At 40.8% G+C, this 18,832-nt stretch overlaps 1 protein-coding gene across 1 annotated transcript; it reads right to left on the bottom strand.

The window, feature by feature from the left end:
* Positions 1 to 1,117: 1,117 nt before the first annotated feature.
* On the bottom strand, positions 1,118 to 3,667 carry LOC138607574 (granzyme B(G,H)-like). The gene is made up of 5 exons (XM_069680204.1): positions 3,583 to 3,667; positions 3,353 to 3,500; positions 3,150 to 3,285; positions 1,583 to 1,843; positions 1,118 to 1,487 (listed from the first exon to the last, which is right to left on the bottom strand). The coding sequence occupies exons 1-5, from the start codon at positions 3,632 to 3,634 to the stop codon at positions 1,326 to 1,328; spliced, it is 759 nt and encodes a 252-aa protein (XP_069536305.1). The 5' UTR covers positions 3,635 to 3,667; the 3' UTR covers positions 1,118 to 1,325.
* Between the last annotated feature and the right edge of the window lie 15,165 nt (positions 3,668 to 18,832).

The following is an 18,832-nucleotide window of genomic DNA, read 5'->3' as shown; positions in this document are numbered from 1 at the left end:
GTCAGTGTTTACTTGTCCACAGACGGTGGAGCATTTGTGTAAATGACATCATAAAGTGTGCAGTTTCATAATCTCACATACTCAGGATACTTGTTGGCCAACACAAGTTTTAACCATCTAATTTTTAACAAATGGTAAAGTAATGTGAAGAGGAAGCATCACTCCATTACCATATAACAAGAAGCTATGTGAGAGGTTTCACAGCATGGAGGCATGAGAAGCCTTATGCCTTATTTATGTGGTTTTGCTGCATCATTTGGATGAGACAACTGCAGAAGTGTTCCAAATGTGAAACATATCTGTTCTGTTTCCTGCGTGTGTTTGGTCTATTAGAGTTTGATATTACTGCTGATGCACGCAACTTTCTTTAGTGAATAGGCTGGTCACTGTAAAACTGCAGACTAAAACATGCCATGCTGCCACTGCCCACACGATTGATGTCAGTTAAGCATATTTCTTTTCTTTGTGTTTTTGCAACTCTGGGGATACGAGTTATCATCATCTGACATTAGTGATGCAGCATTGTCACCTCGAGATAACGTGATGAATGGGCCGAGGTCTCGAGAAAACAACCGGAAAATAAGCACGGGAAAACCGAGTAAATAAAATATATGGATGCATGTCCACTTCGGGCCTCTGTAGAATACAGTAGCAGTCTTTTAATGAAAGATATAGAGGGTTACATATACGCCGTGCTTGTCTAACAGTCTTTCAACATAAGTCAAACTCACCAGATCCAGTCACTGACATGCATTTAACACTCATAATCTTTTGTCCCATGCATCATTTTATTACCCTACAATTTTTATTTAGCATCCATAACCCTTTGATAACCTTTATATTATTCATTTATGACCATGTTGCTACTCTTATGTGTGTATGTGGTCACATCATATCAGATTTAGTTGATGCAAGTATTAGATATAACACCAGTGTTTTCTTTGCTGTAAATCTACGTGACACAAGTCACAACCAGAAAATGTTTCTTTGAACTGTGAGACAATCTTGATGAAACAACAACAGCGACAGAAACCACAGTTTGCAGCTGCAGATATGGGCAGAGATGTTCCCACAGTCACGGAAATAAAAGTATACCAGACAACAATTTTAATGAGCCTCATTACAAAGTCGATTTTATTATTGAAAAGAATTTAACATGTCACAAACTGTATTTTGATTTTGGATGCTTTAGGCGTTAACAGAAATCACAGAAGCAAAAAGCACGTATTGCATAAGTGTCTAACTAGGTGACAAAACAATACTGCCACAATACAATCAAACTTTATACATCCACCGTGAAGAACTCATTTATAATGCTGTTTCATTCAACACTTCTTTTTCTTGAGAATCTCTTTAATCCAGGGGAGAAATTTGGATACGTCTGTGTAGATGTTGGGCACGTCTGGGTAGTCACAGTTATTATTGCTGTTGTAGGAAACAACACCGACTGCAACCTTGTTGTACACCAGAGGGCCGCCGGAGTCACCCTGTGAGGAGGAAGTGAGGAGGAGGGAGTTCCATTATTTGTCATACATGTACACTTTTACATTGTTTGATATTCTTGAACAGATAGAAAACCCACCTGACAAATTCCACTTTTTGTGCCGTATCCTCCTGCACAGATGACATTGGCAGGAAGTTTATTCCACAGCTTCTGACACTCTTTCAGGTTAACGATTGGAACCTCCACCTCTTGCAGATCAGCAACAACATCACCAGCAGATCTTGTCCAACCCCATCCGGCTACACGGCACTTCTTCTTGTCTTTCAGGTTCATTTTAGGACTTGGAAGTTGAATCGGCTTGATCCGATCTTTTTTACCCATGCGAGCTTTCCTTGACAGCTGAAGACAAGAAAGTAAAGGTTACAAACTGGTCAAACTCCTTCATAAAATTGCCCTTTTCTCCTCCAAATTTCAGGTGAACAAACATGTGAAGTGTTTCTCATTTTACTGTTACAATTGTGTTGATGAAATTATAATTTTTACAGTAAATAAGCAAAAATCTTCCACTTCATAGTCTTTACGACAATATCATTAATAAGATAATGAGTAAGATTTGAAGACAAGCTTTTAAAAAACACTATGGAAAACAGATGTTTTGTGTTTTTCAAGAACATCACTGGATCTTGGAAGTGGACTGAGTAAACAGGGACCTCAGGTGAGCCACAGAGAATGCCCAATCCCCCTCCCCCCACACAACATGGAAGCAAGACCAAAGTATATCAAATGAGGGCGAGCAATTTTCATTCATAAGTGAATGGGTGACATTTGAGTCCATCCAGTTCCTCTAATTATCTAATACACCCAACAAATGGATGAGATATGGTATTGGTGGAGGTCTGAGTCGAGTTTTTGGCTATGTTTCACTTAACACTGCTTAAAGGTATAAATATGTTTTTGCCTTGCATGTTGTCAAAAACACATTCAAACTGGGCCCCTCCTCCTGGGCTCTTTGTCACCAGAAGCTCACTCTCACTCACTGCAAGAACACGCGCCCCTAGCCGAGCTAACACCAACAGCATCACGGTTACCTTTGCGCTAGCATACTAACCGCCAGTTACCGCTGCGCTACTATGCTAACCACCGGTTACCATTGCGCTAGCATGCTAACCACCTGTTAGCTTTGTGCTAGCATGCTACCACGTACCCGTGCAAAGCAAAACAACAGAATAGATGCAGAGGGAAGGGTCTCACAAGGGTCTGCACACGCACTCACCAACACACATGTATGGAGGCCCATAAGTGATGATTTATATTATATTGTATTTGTAAAAGTCTATATTTAATTTTTCTAGGAAAATCCTATTAATTACATTTAAACAGAGCTACATTTTGTCACAAGTAAGTTTTCTGTTGATTTTTAAGGCTGTATTTCTTCCGTTTTGAACACCCCCTCTTGCTTAGTAATATAAAATCTATACGCTAAAGCCTGGGCGGAAAAGATGTGGGACTAGCTTCACAAGCACGTGGCCACTCTCTGGAGGCAGGACGTACTCGTGCAGATTAAATACATATCAAACTTGAATCATAATCTTTAGGAAAAAATGTGCTCCTATTTACTGAACCTTGAACTCAAAGTAAAAGCAAATAATTGAACAAAGATACAAAATGTCACTTGAAGTTAAAAGGTTGAATAGAATGTGCTTACTTTGAGGAGCATGATGTCATTCCCAGATGCCAGATCCTTATACGATGGGTGTTTGCATGTCTTCACAGAGTATCTCATTGTTTCATTATTAACCTTGTTGAGGTTATGGGTGCCAAGAACAACATTTGTAGGATTCCTACATAGAAAAAAAGGATTAAGGAACTGACAGAATTATATACAATATGTGAATGAAGGTTGCTCACCATTTATCACAGTGTGCAGCAGTGACCACAAAGTCTTCACTGATGAGGAATCCTCCACATATATGGCCTTCTTTGTCCTGCACTGAGGCCATGTACTGCATCGACTTCTCTTTGCTCTTTTTACCGTTTATGATATCGCTCCCAAGCGCTAAAAAGAGAAGACGGACATTGTAATGGAGTAATGTTTCATTTGTGAGCCGGAGAATAATAATCAGGTTTAATAATCTTACCATTTCCTTCTAAACCCGTCAGAACACAGAGAAAGAAGAACTTGTGCATCATGGCGTTGGCACTCAGACTGTCGTCTTTGGTGTCTGAGACCCCTTAAAATGTCAGTTTGTGCACAAAGCGACCGTGTGGTTATCACCTTCATCATCTAGTCACATCCTGTCTTTGTTAGTGCAACTTTCTTTGGCATTCACTATTGTCAATGTTTCCATCAAGGTAAGTGTGATACAAAATGCATTCTCATTTTCCTCCTTTGATTTTATACAATTTTTTTTTTTTCTCACTTCAGATGTCTTTCAGTCTCTGTGTTTGTTAAGTATCTGCCTTTTTGGACCTAATCTCTCTCTGTTTGGAGACAACTTGGTGAACTGGATTTAAGAGTAAAGAACATAGATTTAGAAGTATATATGCTGTGAGCTTAATTTTGTTTGAATGTGCACTGTCGTGTATATCTTGAATGCCAATAAAGTATATCTAAGTTTAAGTCAAAGTCTTTACTTGGTTGTGGGTCTGCTTTTAAAAACTAATTGGGTAACAGAAACCCCTGATGTAATCATCTGGTCACAGTTCAGAAAGTATGTAGCTCTGTCTAACTCTCAGGTTTGTCAGTGAAGTGTTTGAACTAAACTGCAGCCTGGAGTTTCGGTTAAAGGTGACAGACAGTCTGACAGCTGTCTCATATAAATGAGTCATCCGCAAGTTGAACGTGCTTTCATAGATTTGAGTATCATATTTAATTTTTTGACATAACTATTGCTAGGAACAATTCAGCGGTAGCTGGATATTAGTAAGGACATGTTTGTGTTTAATAATTGTCATGGAACATGTCTGCTCTTGCACACCCACTGGGGTCCATTCGCAATGTTTATCTGAGTAAGAGATTTGATTGGCTGAGTAGCATCACTTGTGATAATTTACAATGAATGCTTTGGCCTGTGAGTTTGCTGGACCGCTTGAATTACTACCGCAAAGACAAAAAAGCTGTGCATGTTGAAAACGATATGCTTGTCAAAATGTAATAACAGGTCCAGGTCTGGATACGATGTCATCTGGGTCTGGACCCGGACTGTTGTCTGCCAATTGGTGACCTATTCTTTACTAGCCGCTAGTTAGCAATTGCTTCTATGTTATCTGAAAACCACGCTCCGTCTGCAGCCTTTGAACATTTTTTAATTTAATATGGTGGTCTCCTAGCTTAATAGTTCAACTGACTTTACTGTCCATTCAAACATTATTATCTTGAGATTTAATGTTAGCAAGCTTTTAAGCAATTTTTACTCCATTATAATCTACGATAAATAGCCCCAGTTGCTCTGGAGTTGAGTTTTGAGAGTCGAGTTGAGTTGAGAGTTTTATTTTTACATCTTATAGTTCTGTTTGGGAGTTGAAGTATTTACATCATATTTCCATCTTCTAATTGTGAATACAGTATCGAGGAGGATTTCATGCAGGGTTTGGCTTATGGCAGCCCAGGGCTTACCATATTACACACCATTACAAGCCTCCGTTTTAGCAGCACACTGACCTCATCAACCCGCCGTGCCTTTTTTTATTGTCAAACTAGTCCTTTTTTCAGCTTCTTCACCATATTCACGTGGTGGCCATTTTGCTTCGATCTCACACTCAGAATGCTCAAATGCAGATGTTGTAACCCAGTATTCCAAGTTTTGCATAACATAAGGAATCTGCAAATGATTTCCATTGACTTGCTGACTTATCAGCAACATAAAAGATAATGGATAGTAAAAATATAGACATCGGGACATTTTGCAAGGTGAAAACACATTTTATAACCAAGTAGATACAGCTAAGTCTCAACAGCTAATGTTGGCATTATACCATGTCCTAGCTAACACTACCCTTAGCTAGCTTACATTACCCTTAGCTAAGAATGTATGCTGCCTCTCCCGTATCACTATCAAACAGTAATGTTTGCTAGGAAGTAGATGAATGTTAATGTTGGCTGTTGATGAGATGCCAAACATGTTGTTTTAGTTTAAAATATTACCCAGTGTTATGCCACATCAGCGCTGCCAAGCGTCACGCTTTGAGTGTGACAGTCACGCAATTTGACCCATTCTCACACCACACGGCACACTTGACATTTCTCACGCTTACATTTCCCCATTCAATACTCTATATTTATTTTTTTCATGATAATAAACTTTGGTCCTCGCGGCATGCCGTAGTTCGAGTAACTCTGATTGACTGACCGAGATAACCAATCCCAGACCAATCCACCAGTCCTTTGTGCCTAAATCTAACCAACCACGGAAGGCACCACGCAATATAAACCAATCAGAAGCAACGTAAGGCGGGTCTTGGCGTCTCTAACGATCTTTCACACACAACAGCGCCGACATTTAAAACCCACTCGACGTTCTCCTGCTTGCTAGAAGACGGACGGTAGGTAACTACCCAATTTTGATCACACAAAATTATTGAAAATGGGTTCACTTTTTAAATATTTTTACTAGTTTGATGTCGACGTAGGACAAATGTTGCTCTTAGTTTTTATCTGTATTATTATTAGACCCCCCTAAAGGAACCCACAGAGTCCCTGGAATCCACTTTGGCTGTGTCCGAAATCACCCCCTACTCAAACAAAACCAAAACCCGAAACAGTTTGGCTCTTGAGGGAACTCTATCGTCCATCATGACTGTGAAGATGGCGAGCCTTGAGCCACAGTGTTTCAAGTGGGAGCCCCCTGCCTCCGTCGTCAAGGCATCAAAATCTGCCACAAATGCCTACAACATGAGACATGTCCCCAGCTAAATGATGGACAGTTGGTTGAAATGAAATATTGCAAATAAATGTATTTTGTCAAAATTCTTGTTACAATTTTCATTTCTAATTTCTGGTTAATTAAGACTAGCATTAGGAGGCCACAGTGCAGGGAGAGCAGCTGGCATGGAGGTGAGGACATCAGTCTTAAGGTATAAATCGACGTTAAAACAGGCCAAAATTTTTTCGCCGGCGGCCAAACACATCATAACACTAAAGTCTCACTCTTGTGATTTTCTGAAACTTGGCAGCCCTGCCACATGTTCTCGTTACATTACCTCTATACATTAAACAATAGTTGCTGATCAATCAGGAAGCTGTGAAATGGTAAATATTTTATCAATATAAAAACGTTTTTACAGTTTGTAAACCTGGAACCTACAACAATATAACAGCATTTGAGCTTCCCACCATGAGCATGATGTCAAAAGGAAAATGGCCGCCCTGAAAGCTCCTCCCCCTTTTCAATTCTACAGGAAATTTTAAAAAAAGCTTTGGAACGTTTCTACAAGCCAATGGAATGTTACCAACTGATGTAATGCACAGTGCTTTGATCCTTTTATGCTTTGATTCAGAATGTTCTGTGACATCACCACTCCATTAAAAAAACTATAAATGACACAAGAGTTCAGGAGTCAAGTAGGATTTTCAACAGAGAAAACAGTGTACACACAATCGATCTCAGTCTTACCAGAATCTACTGCAGTCTACTACAGACAACCAGAATCCACTGCAGTCTACTACAGAGATGAACCCAACACAGAATTCGAGAATGGAGGCTGGATGTGCTGCTCCTCAGAGCAATCCAAATCCTCCTGCTGAGGTCTGCCACCTGCAACAATCCTGTCATGGTGCTCACACTGTGATTGGAAATTTACACGAGCAGATGGATGTGGATAACATGGCATGGGAAGAGGAAAGGCTCAAGCTGTGCCACAAGATCCATAATGGGCGTTACAGGGTGAACAGGCTGGAGGGGCTCATTGACCTCAGGGAAAATGAGTTCAAAGGCGAACTGAAGAAGAGCCTTGAGACCGTCTCAAAACAGCAGTCCGAGATCTCCCGCCTCAAGACCAGCCTCAAGCTCAAGGAGGAGCAGATGGAGGCCGCCCAGCGCCTGAACCAGGAGCAGATGGGGAAGATGGCGGCTCTTCTGGAAGCAGAGAAGCAGAAAGTCTCTGAGCTTAAAGACCAGATGTTTAAGGCATCTTTGGAGAGCCAGAGGACTGCTTCTCTGCAGAAGGAGAGCCAGGTGAAGTTGGACCACCTGAAGCAGCAGCTTCTGCAGAGGGACAACGTGATCCTGGACCTCAGGAAGGAGAAGGAGGCTGTCTCCCAGAGGCTAATAGAGACCTCAGCCCTGCTTAGGAGGAAAGTAAATGAAGTCCCCCGAGGTGGAAATCCTTGGGAGGACAAATTCAAAGCTCTGCAACAACAGGTCAAGGAGCAACACAGCAGAGTGGAAGAGGTAGAGGGCACCAACAAAGACCTGGTCAAGAGGGAAAACACCTGGATGACCAGAGTTCAACAGTTGGAAAAGGATAACAAAGACCTGGAAAACACCTGGCTGACCAGAGTTCGAGAGTTGGAGAGGAAGAACAACGAACTGTTGGAAAGAGAAAAGACTCAGATGATCAGAATCCAAGACCTGGAGGAGGAGAAAAGGGAACTGGAGCTGGTGAAAGAAGAACGACAAAGACACGAAAGTGAAACAGTAAATAAGATTAAAGTTAAAGATGGGGAAGTGAAAGATGAAGAGATGAACATCGAAGAGAAGGACAGGAAACAAAAAGAAAAGGAGGAGAGGAAACAGAAGAAACGAAAAGGCAAGAAACGTTTCTGGATGTTCTGGAAGAAGGATAATGAGGACACAAAGGTAGAGGAAGCTGCTTGTTGTTCGGCGGAGTCCGAGCAATAGTAGCCTTCTCTTCCTCCCTCATCTCCTTCCTTCCATCTTCTTCCTCTTTCTTCTTCTTCCTCCCCCTTCTCCCTCCATCCCCCTCATTCACTCCCTCCTCTCTTCATCCTCCCACCATCGTCCCTTCCTCCGTCCTTTCTTTCCACCCCTCTTTAACCCGCCCTCTATCTACCCTAACCCTTCTTTCCACCCCCAGCCCAAATACATACAAAAATAACCCCCAAACAAAACGAGTCGAGGCAGACGGCCGTCCACCAGGAGCCCGGTTCCGTCCGAGGTTTCTGCCTGTTAAAGGGAAGTTTTTCCTCGCCGCTGTTGCGCACTAATGTTGCCAACGCTCCTGGTGGTCAATTTGATATCCCTTTCCCCCCCTAAATATTTTCCCAAATTAATTAAAGCAATCACAGAATTACAGGTGCTGCACACTGGTGCGGTGGTTAGCGCTGGCGCCTCACAGCTAGAAGGTTCCTAGCTCGAATCCCCGGTTCGGACGAAGCGGGCCTTTCTGTGTGGAGTTGACATGTTCTCCCCGTGCATGTGTGGGTTCTCTCCGGGTGCTCCGGCTTCCCCCCACAAAAATCAAAAAATCAAAAAGTATTTATGTGTCAGCCCTGTGATTGACTCTCATTAACAATTTAAATAAAATTCGGACCATATTCCTGTTTGTGTTTGAAACTATTATTAACATTAACTCTTTACTCTGTTGTAGTGTTTAGAATATTTTGACACTTCCTGCATTTTCTTGGAAAAAGGTGTTTTTTTTACTTAACTCATTACTTAATACCTGAACGTTGGTCTTAAATGAATCGATTTGACCAACATCTTAAGCATGTAACATGGTAGTGAGCAGCTTCAGTGAGAATCTGTCCGGATGCACCAGTCCAGTTACTTTACCATGTCTTTACATTTTAAAGTATCTCACTGCTGTGTTTACAATGTAGAGCCAGTGTTTTCTTTTTTCATTTAAATTAGTTAACAGTAAATTACAGTAATGTGAGACTGAAGTTAATGCTGCATTTTGAAAATAATGTTTTTTTTTAACTAATTGAATATTCAAAGTTTTTGAGCTAAACTACTTCACAGAGTTCATCTTACTTCATTGACAAGTTCAAATACTCATTTTAAGTTCCACACACTGAATGGAATGTGTACTGTTTACTTAATGTATATAGGTTACCTTAACAAGAAATAAAATAGTTAGGTTTCCTCAAATGGTTTGAGTTGAACTAACTTATCAGGTTTTACAGTGTACTTGGATACATTAAGTGCTCACATCATTAAAAAAAAAAAGTACAGCTTACTTATATAACACATGTTCTAAACACAGAATCATTTCACACAACTTGACACAGTTAAGTTATTTTACTTAGTTTTCCCAAGGTAATCGCTTTCCTAATGTTTTTTAAGTAAATTTAACTTGTTAGAATGTACAGTGTGCCATCAGCGTATGAATGTGTGTGTGTGTGTGTGTGTGTGTGTGTGTGTGTGTGTGTGTGTGTGAAAGGGTGAATGTGACATGTGTTGTTCAGCCCTATGAGTGGTCAGAACACTGAAAAGCACTACATAAGTGCAGTGCATTGACATTTAGGTATCGATAAGATAAAGCCACATCAGAGTCTGCAGAGCCATGCAATTCTTGCTACATGTTATATATGTCCATATCTACATTTAGATCCCATCAAGTGTAACATCATATGTACCGTATGTACTGTACTTTGTCAGATATTACTGGTACTTTGTTAGTACTTCATGATGTCCAGCAGAGTGTGCCAGAGTTCATAGCAGGGCTTTAAAAACAGATCTACTTTATCACCACCAGATGGCACTGCTTCTCCATCAGTTAAATCAAATGTAAAGTCACAAATTGAGCTGTCTGATCACTCTTCCTTACAGCAGCTGTCTACCTTCTGTGACCCATTAAGGTCAACTCCCCAATTGGAAGTACAGTGAGCATGTCCTCCCAATACCAATATATAGGGTGTAGTTTGTGTCTTTGGGGGTGAGGAGGTAGTGTCGGTTGTCTCTCAATTGGAAGGTTGGGGGTTCAATACCCAGCTGCTGCAGTCTACATATCAAAGTGTCCTTGGGCAAGACACTGAACCCCAAATTGCTGTAGAAGGCATAGCCAGAACCTGACTGGAAATTGGCACTTCACGAAGCAGCCTCTGCAATCAGTGTATGAATGTGTGTGTGAAAGGGTGAACGTGACTTGAGTGGTCGGAAGACTAGAAAGTAGCTATAGAAGTGCTGTGCCTTTACCATTTTTTTGATGAAGCAGTCCTTTTGCAAACTATACCTTTGCCATTAAAAGTCCCAGATTACAAGAAAATATAAAAAGGGTTAAACATGCAAGCATGCAGGAAGTCCATGAGATCAATACTAGCTACTTATTTCTGCACTAATCCAAAAAATTAGGCAATGATGGCCTGATGCCTGACTACGTGGTGCAGTTACATGCTTTTTTTAATGATTTGTTTCAAATCAAAAGTCTCTGATAATTAGCAACAACAAACGTCAGAACCCTCCCAGTTTAGGGATGTAACACAAGACCTCAGAGCCTGAGTGCATGATCAATGTAAGCTCTCCTGGCTGCAGCCTCTGGTGCTGAAGCTGGAGAAGTGCAGGACAGAAATCACCTGTATTGTTTTGTCTAACTCTTTCTTAGTTAAATGTAAATGCCATTAGATTTAAGATAGATGTCTTTGTGCTCTCCATACTATAAACATATATTTACTTTGGCTTGACTCTTTATTCCTGGCTCTGACATCTTCTACTTATCTTTTAAGTAGAGTAAAAAACCTTAAAGGCTGTTAGAGAAATGTTAAAAATTAAATGCGATACAGCCAGTTGATACAATAACCAAAGATTTTAGCGGCATGATCATGTATTTCTAAACGCTGATATAATGTGTCACAAGGTGTCAAGCCTGGAGGGACATGATCTTTAAGGCCCTGACCTTAGCCTGCAATACAGCCTCACAGCTTCCTTAGACACTTGCTAGAATTATGTGTCCATGGTACAGATCAAAAAAACATATCAGCTTGTTTTTTAAACCCTAGTTTGAGCCAGGGTTTGAGTGAGAGATTGTTTCTCTACAGACTCAGTTGGAGTGGATCATCTGTCCCAAAGTTTTCCAGCTTGTATCAAGTTTCTTCACCTGACAGACCCTGACAGAGGAAACTGACCTGTGAATGTCTTGCTAATTGTAAGGCACAACCCAAAGGTTTTAATCCAATAAAAACCTTCTTTCTGCTTTATTTCAACCTGCTTAAAGGAAAACAGAAAGCAGATTTTGACATTGTGCATGAAAAAAAATCTGCTTTTAAGGAAGAAAGTCCACCTGTTAATCTTTGAGTTAAAAAAGCTGCAGTGTTAAAAAAAAAAAAAAAGTGAAAAAACACAGAGTCTGTCTGGTTTCACTGGCATGAAGAATTACTTCACACAGCCAGGCTTGAGGATCAGGGTGGATAGTCGTTGGCACAGCTAAAACTTTGTATGAAGCAGGACTGACTTTGGTCTTTTCCAGTCACTGACAGCCAAAGACAACCTCACGATGTTGACTGGGACGCAGGCCAACATGTGACTGCTCTGCCTCAGCTGGCCTGACTATGTAGGAGATGCTCTGTGCTCCTTTAGGCAGCCACCACCTTTTCAGTGTTCTTCTTATATTTGTACACTGTGTACGTTCTATATTTTAACAGTTTACCAGTCTAGGAACATGTGCAACCTTAAGTGAGAACTTACCCAGTGTCACTAAACATTGCTTACAGATGTGAGACCAGCTAGCCTGATTGGTATTTGAGGTATGTCTCTTTAGGGCATATGCTAGCTTTTTTTGCACTACCTTCTGCAGTATCCTGGTGAAACACACAAGCAACACGTATGTGAAACATTGGTCACAATTATAGCATCATAATTAACAGTGTTGGGGGTAGCACGTTATAATGCAATCGGTTAGAGTACTCAGATTACTTTTGTGTTGTTACGAGTAACTTACCTTTGCAATCCAAGTAATCCGTAACTTACTTACTTTTTCATCAAAAGTAATCCGTTACTGAGGAAAAAAAGACGTCTTTCCCTTTTCTGTTTGTCACCACAAAAAAGTAGATTCTTGACAGGTAGCTACGTACCAGCGGAGGAGTGTAATGAGTCGCAAAGGGGTCATTTTCAATTATTGGTAACGTAACACAAAAGTAATCTAATGTGTTACTTTTCTCAGTAGGTAGCGCAGTAACATAACGTATCCCATTTTTTTAAGGTAGCATTACCAAACACTGATAATTATAGCTAAACTTCATTATAAAGACTAAGGTAAGACTACATCCAAAGTGAAATGATAGTAAACACAGAAAAATGTTTCAATTTGAGACATATGCCTACTTTTAACCAAAGCCTTGAGCGATACACTGTGGCTAATTAAGGGTAAGGAAACTTCATAGGTGAGTGTTACATGAGAACATAAATACTTCTATCTGCACATTATATTGAGGCTGACATTAGCATAGAAACTGAAAGTAGGGTAAAAAATTTTATAGCATTTTTTTAATGTTGAGTTTGCTGCTGCTGTCCGTGATTTCAACTGCCGCTGTGACGTTCCAGCACATTGCATTGTGGGATACAGTATGCAAGGTAGACTGGTCCGATGAGATTTTTTCCGAATCAGTACGACATCCGGGTATTTCTGGCACACTGTACATTTTGCTTTTGTTTGCATACTGCATGCTACACAGTACATTTTGGCCAAATCAGTGCGTACTGCTAGTATAGTATGGCATTTTGAACACAGCAAATGCCAAGGCAGGAAATAACATGATAAAAACTCAAACCATTTCAAACTAAAACCATGCAATAAGACAAAATAAAACCACACATTAAAACCCATTATGCACACCAAAACATGCTGGTAAAACACTGGTATAAAATAATGCGAAATAAATACAGAACAAATATGAATTAAAGAAAATAACATGCCCTACCATGAAGATATCACTTCTAAACCTATTTACAATTGGCAAGAAAAGTGATGAATCATGGACTATTTATTTTAATAACAATTTAACGATGATGTCTATGTCTGCACTCAATCCCTCCCCTACTTTGAATCCAACTAGTAGCCTAGCTAATTGTCATGTTCTTCCTCAGAACATCTCTTGCGTGTTTTTAGATGACACTCATTGACTTTCCTTACTTTCCCCTCATCCATTCTGATTCAAACAATCACCGCTCCATCCATCTCCTCACCTCGCCCCCTGTGTCTGGCACGACTGCAAGCATCCAGAGAATGCCCGACATGGGGTTTGGCTGGTCGGCACCACATACCTGCGGCGTGGCATGGCAGGGCTTTGGGGAAACTGTGGCGCATGTGCCACTCAGCAGCCCTGTCTAATGTCCAGTAAGTGGCTTCATGCACACTAATCCACTCAGTGATGAGAAGGCCTCGGTCTGATGGCTCTGCTGCAGCCTGCCAAGTCTTTCTAAGCACACTCAGACGGTTCAGACGGAGCACAATGAGGACAAACTCCCGGCTTCACAGGGAAACATTGCTACTTTAATGAAATTTGATTTCCTTTGCAGGTATTTTTACTGTGATGAATCAGTTTGTTCACGCTTTCCCTCTTGTTTATGAAATATTTAATTTCAGCAGGAGGCACGGCAGGGAACTGTCTTGCTCTCGTGTGAAATAGAAGACATGTGAAAAGACAGCATGTGATTAAGAGAGTTTTGTAAATGTTAGTCCTGTATTTACATTTTTAGCAGAGCAAGGTTAAGTGTGCAAACCTTTAACCTGTTTAACCCCAGCCTCCTATTTCATTCCCGTTGAACTAGCCTCAAAGTTATCAAACTATTTCATTAGATTCTGCACGATTACTCGATTCATGGCGCGGCAATTACATCAAGTAGTATCTTTGATAACTTATTCTAAAACTTAAAGTTCCTTTTCCTACATAATGACATATTTCATACTTAAAAAAAAAAAATTTTGAACAAGGGGCGCAGGTTTAGCTCAGCGGTTACATGGAGCGTCCCATATGCAGAGGCTACAGTCCTCGATGCGCCGGCCCCCTGGTTCGACTCCCACCCTCGTCTCTTTGCCGCGTGTCATCCCCACTCTCTCTTCCCCCTATTTCCGACACTTTGCACTGTCCTCTCTGTATCAGTAAAAGCTACAATTGCGTTACAAACATTCCTCAAAGACAGGAGGCAAAACAAATTTCTGCTGTTATTCGCGCATATTCGACCACTGGACCATTTGTACAGTCCATGTTACTGCGCCTTAGATCAGCCAATTATAAAGAGGTTAGTAAGCTAACTAGAATTGGACAGAACAACAGCGATTCTGGGAGTATGCCAGTGTTTGCATTTGTCTTGAGATCTCCCCTTTTCCCCTTATTTCTCTATTTACACGAGGCAGAAACATTTAAACTAGCAAGGACCCTTTTCCCCTCAGTTTGTGCCTTCCTGTGTAAAAACACATCTATTCCTGCTCACTTCTTTACTTCGCAAGCTGTCTAAACCCTAAAGTATGTATGCATCTGTTTCAAAATTCAAATTTTCAACTGTCACCACACGAAAGGAGATATGACCATGTTAAACATTTGACACCTACAGTGTTAAGAGGGATTCTGCAAATGTGTTGTTGTGTGAACATTATACAATAAGTCCTCTGCAAAGGAAAGCTACATCTTCCATTGCACCACTTTTCACTGAAATGGGAATTAAGACAAAATCCTGACTAGGTTATGCATTCTCGTGCATTTGGTCGTAAACCTCGGTGTACCTGATAACCATACATACACATGCCCGCAAACTCACATGCACACTCATCTGTCGTCCACCCTTTAGTCCATCCATTCAGCATTATAACTTGGGCTGTTTTTGTAACAAAACAAGGCCTAATCCTAAATTCAGGGAGCTGTGAATGTGCCTCAACAAATGGCAGACAAATGAGAAGGATTAGCGAGGGCCTGTGAAAGAGTGAAAGGTTTGCCATTGATCTACGGTGGTCCTGTTCTCTTTCAGGGCCACTCGGTTTGAAAACCCCACTGAGTAAGAGCATACAGGGCCACTCCAGAGCCCCCTAGGCCACCGAGAGACACACAACAGCCACAATTAGTCTCAGGAGCTGTAATGGCAATTCAATAAGCGCTTTAAAATTGTGCCTTAGTCCGTCTGCCACCCCACAACCCCTCCCATCCCTCCCCATTTTCGTCTACATACATAAGATTGGTATTATGAGTGGCGAGGGGCTCTTTTTTTCTTTCCCACCCACCACAGTTCTTTTCAGTCACTGTGAGAGAAAATGACCACACAGGGTTTCAAAGGTTCCAGAGGCTGCGGTTTGTTGTCGCTGAAGCAGCATGACTTGTGCCCCTGTAGATTTTGGCTAAGGCCCTCAAAATGGGCTTCCATTATTACGTTTTTGTCACTCTGCTGCAAATTAATTTTGAAGCAAGTCAAAGTAACCTTCTTTATATACACTCTTTTTATTGGGTCACGCAGAATACCATCAGCCAAGTAATGTTTCATGGATGTGACGTGAAGAAGTACAGTACTAAAAGAGGTTTTTTGTGATGTACAGACATTTTCAGTGAAGTCAAAATGTCTTCTGTGCAGCCCACCAGGTGCTATCTAAGACGACGCTTTAGCAACAACATCATCGCATGACTCACTCTCAGTCCTGTGCTTACACTGATCAGATCAAACGCATCCTAAACACCTGCGCTCCTGACATCAACACATCATGGCAGAGGAGGAACTGGGTCTCCTGTCTTCTGGACGGCTGTCATTCCCATTCTCCCAGGCTCTCTTTGGGACATTCCTCGTTGATTTTGCACAGTGTTTAGGTTTTTCCTTTTGCTTCGTGATCAAAGGCCAAAGCTTTTGATCAGGACTTCCAAAGGATCCCTCTTGTTTTGCTGGCGAGCACACTGACAGGACAGTGGTTCGAGCAATGATAATTACAGCTCCCATTTGGTGTCCCTGGACCTGGCACCAACAGCCAGTCGCACCCTCGGGCCAAGAAGAAAGGAGAGATTCTTGGACGTTTAAAAAGAGGAGAGCGGAGAGGTAGAGGAGAAAAGATGGAGGACACGCTGACAAAGAGGCGAGTCAATCGAGAGAACAGGCAGAAAATGGGATTACTTTGTGTCTTGCATGTTTTAGTGTGTCTGTGCCAGCTGAGGGTCGGCTGACGTTCATATGTTCAGAGACACCTGTGAAACTGTAATGCTTTATTTTGCACAGCTATGAAGTCGGCCATTTCTGTAAAACAAAAAGCAAAAAATCTGAAATATAATGGTATATTCTGTCTTTTGTTGAAAAATGGTTAATACAGTTTGAAAGGTAAAGGTCTAATTAGGAAAACGCTAAATTGATTTCCGAGAGAAAGTGAGATGAGAAAATCGATTCTTAGCTGTCAAATCTGTATGCTATTGCTATTAGCAGCTGGTTAGCTAGCGTAGCACCCATATTGGAAACAAAGGGGAACTGCTAGCTTGCTAGCAATTACACAAAGTAAAGTGAAAAAGTATAAATATAAATATTTTTATAGTATATTTTTGGTAAGGACCAGTATCTTGTTGGAGTTTTCACTGGTTGATGGTTTATACTTTGTATCATATTTGTACGGAGTTATTCAAATGAGATACATTTTAATCAGTTAGCTTTAGCGGCATTGTCAAGTTTTGCTAACTTTTAATAGAGCCAGGCTAACTGTTGCCCCCTGTTTTCCGTCTTTGTGCTCGCTAGCAAGTTAGTTAGCAGCTTGTTGGTAGTATTTAGCATACAGACATGGAAGTGGTATCAATTTCTGGTCCAACTCTGGGCATTAAGTGTATTTTCCAAATAACAACATTTCCTGTAAAGGACATATATTTTATAGCTGTACAGCAAAAGGAGAACAATTACAGGCATTATTTACTTTTCAAAATGCCCTCAAAAGCTGAGGACAATGACATTTGCATGGCAACAGCCCAGCCAGACCCCCCATACTGATATTTCAGTGCTGCACCCAGACCTTTGGAGCTGAACTACAGTGTGACTTCACGCCATTCTGACCAGACATGTACCCCGTCACAGTAATCTCACATTATGACAAGCTGAAAGGTTGGCCTTTATTCACCCCAAACAGCCACTATTCATCCCCGACTCGCCTTTCTGTTCGGTGAAAGGACCGAGTGGCCTCCTGTGCCACTGGAGGGCTCGTCTGTGTGTAAATGACCTCGATGCTGGGTTGCATAGTTCATAACCACAGACCTTTCATCAGACACGGGGAGGTCCTCCACATCAACGCCTCTCCCGCTGTGAGTTTTGTCATGATTATGATGGGGACGGGGATTATGTCGGGGAGCTTGGATGGAGATGTTACCAGCACTTAACAATCAGTGCCACGCACAGGTTTTTTTCTGTCTTTATATTTGCACTTGAGGATTTAAAAAGGACTTGCTAGGCTGAGTAAATAAGCTATGAGTCATGATTTATGCACATTTTTTATTGAAGTTTACCAAACTCAGCATGGACCAAGGCACTCAAATGACTTTACTTTTCTGAAATGAATCTAAAGACTGTTTATTCTGAGACTTTGGACTTATATACAACCTACTGTTACTGGCCTAAAACTGAAAGCTGTTTATGATAAGTGGATCACAAATGTACCAACATAGTACCTGCAGTAATACCATACAAAATGAATATGGACTTGAGTATGATTATTTTTTTCCCTTCTTTTTTTTAAACTACAATTCAACACAAAAAGTCGACACTTACAATATTTATCAACTTCAAACAGTTAAAGAGTACAAAATGTTTTAAATATATTAATTGTTCTATTAGCAACAGCCTTGTTGTAGAGAAAAGTGTTAGCAAGACTTGACAGAGAGTAAGTCACTGTTTACTACTTTGTATAAAATGAATGAAGTTTCAGCTAAAGACATCTGGTGTACCTACGGCAGCTATAATGCAATAAATGACTCAAAAGTATATTATTATTTCACAAATGAACTAAAGACCAAGAATCAGACACTTGATGAGACACTGTGTCCTAGTCTAATCGCTGTGTGTTGTTGAATAGAGGAAGCAGACAGGAGCATGCACAAACATACAAAGGTCATCTCAGGAAATTCAGCTTGTTATCCCAGTAGTTAGCTTAGTTTCTGTTGTGTTATTGTCAAATGTAGACATATAAAGACAGAACAGTACATTTATCAATGTGTTTCAGTCATCTTCATCTCATCAGTTTCTTATAACCAGCAGTGTCAGTACAGTATATCCCAAGAAACAGTGAAGATGTTCAGTTTGTAGCTTTTTCGGAGCTGCTTGTTTTTTGTTTTAAAAGTGATACTTTTCTTTTATCACTGAATTGGCAAATATATTTGCTGTACCAGAAGTTTCCCTTCTTGTTTTGTAAAGCAGCTAAAATAGGCTAAAAAACAAACCATGTTGTGTTCTTTCCAAGCCTTGCTGTCCCTTTTTACAGTAACTTAAAGTCACCAGACATCCACTTCATATGCAGTTCAGACACACAGACAGATACTGTAGCCAGACAGATGTC

This window comes from Semicossyphus pulcher, unplaced genomic scaffold, assembly GCF_022749685.1.
Source record: "Semicossyphus pulcher isolate SPU_LCO1_2020_fin unplaced genomic scaffold, fSemPul1.0.p SCAF_4, whole genome shotgun sequence".
NCBI classification, from domain to species: domain Eukaryota; kingdom Metazoa; phylum Chordata; class Actinopteri; order Labriformes; family Labridae; genus Semicossyphus; species Semicossyphus pulcher.
Note: the sequence above shows the minus strand (reverse complement) of the source record. Positions and strands in the feature narration are given on the sequence as shown.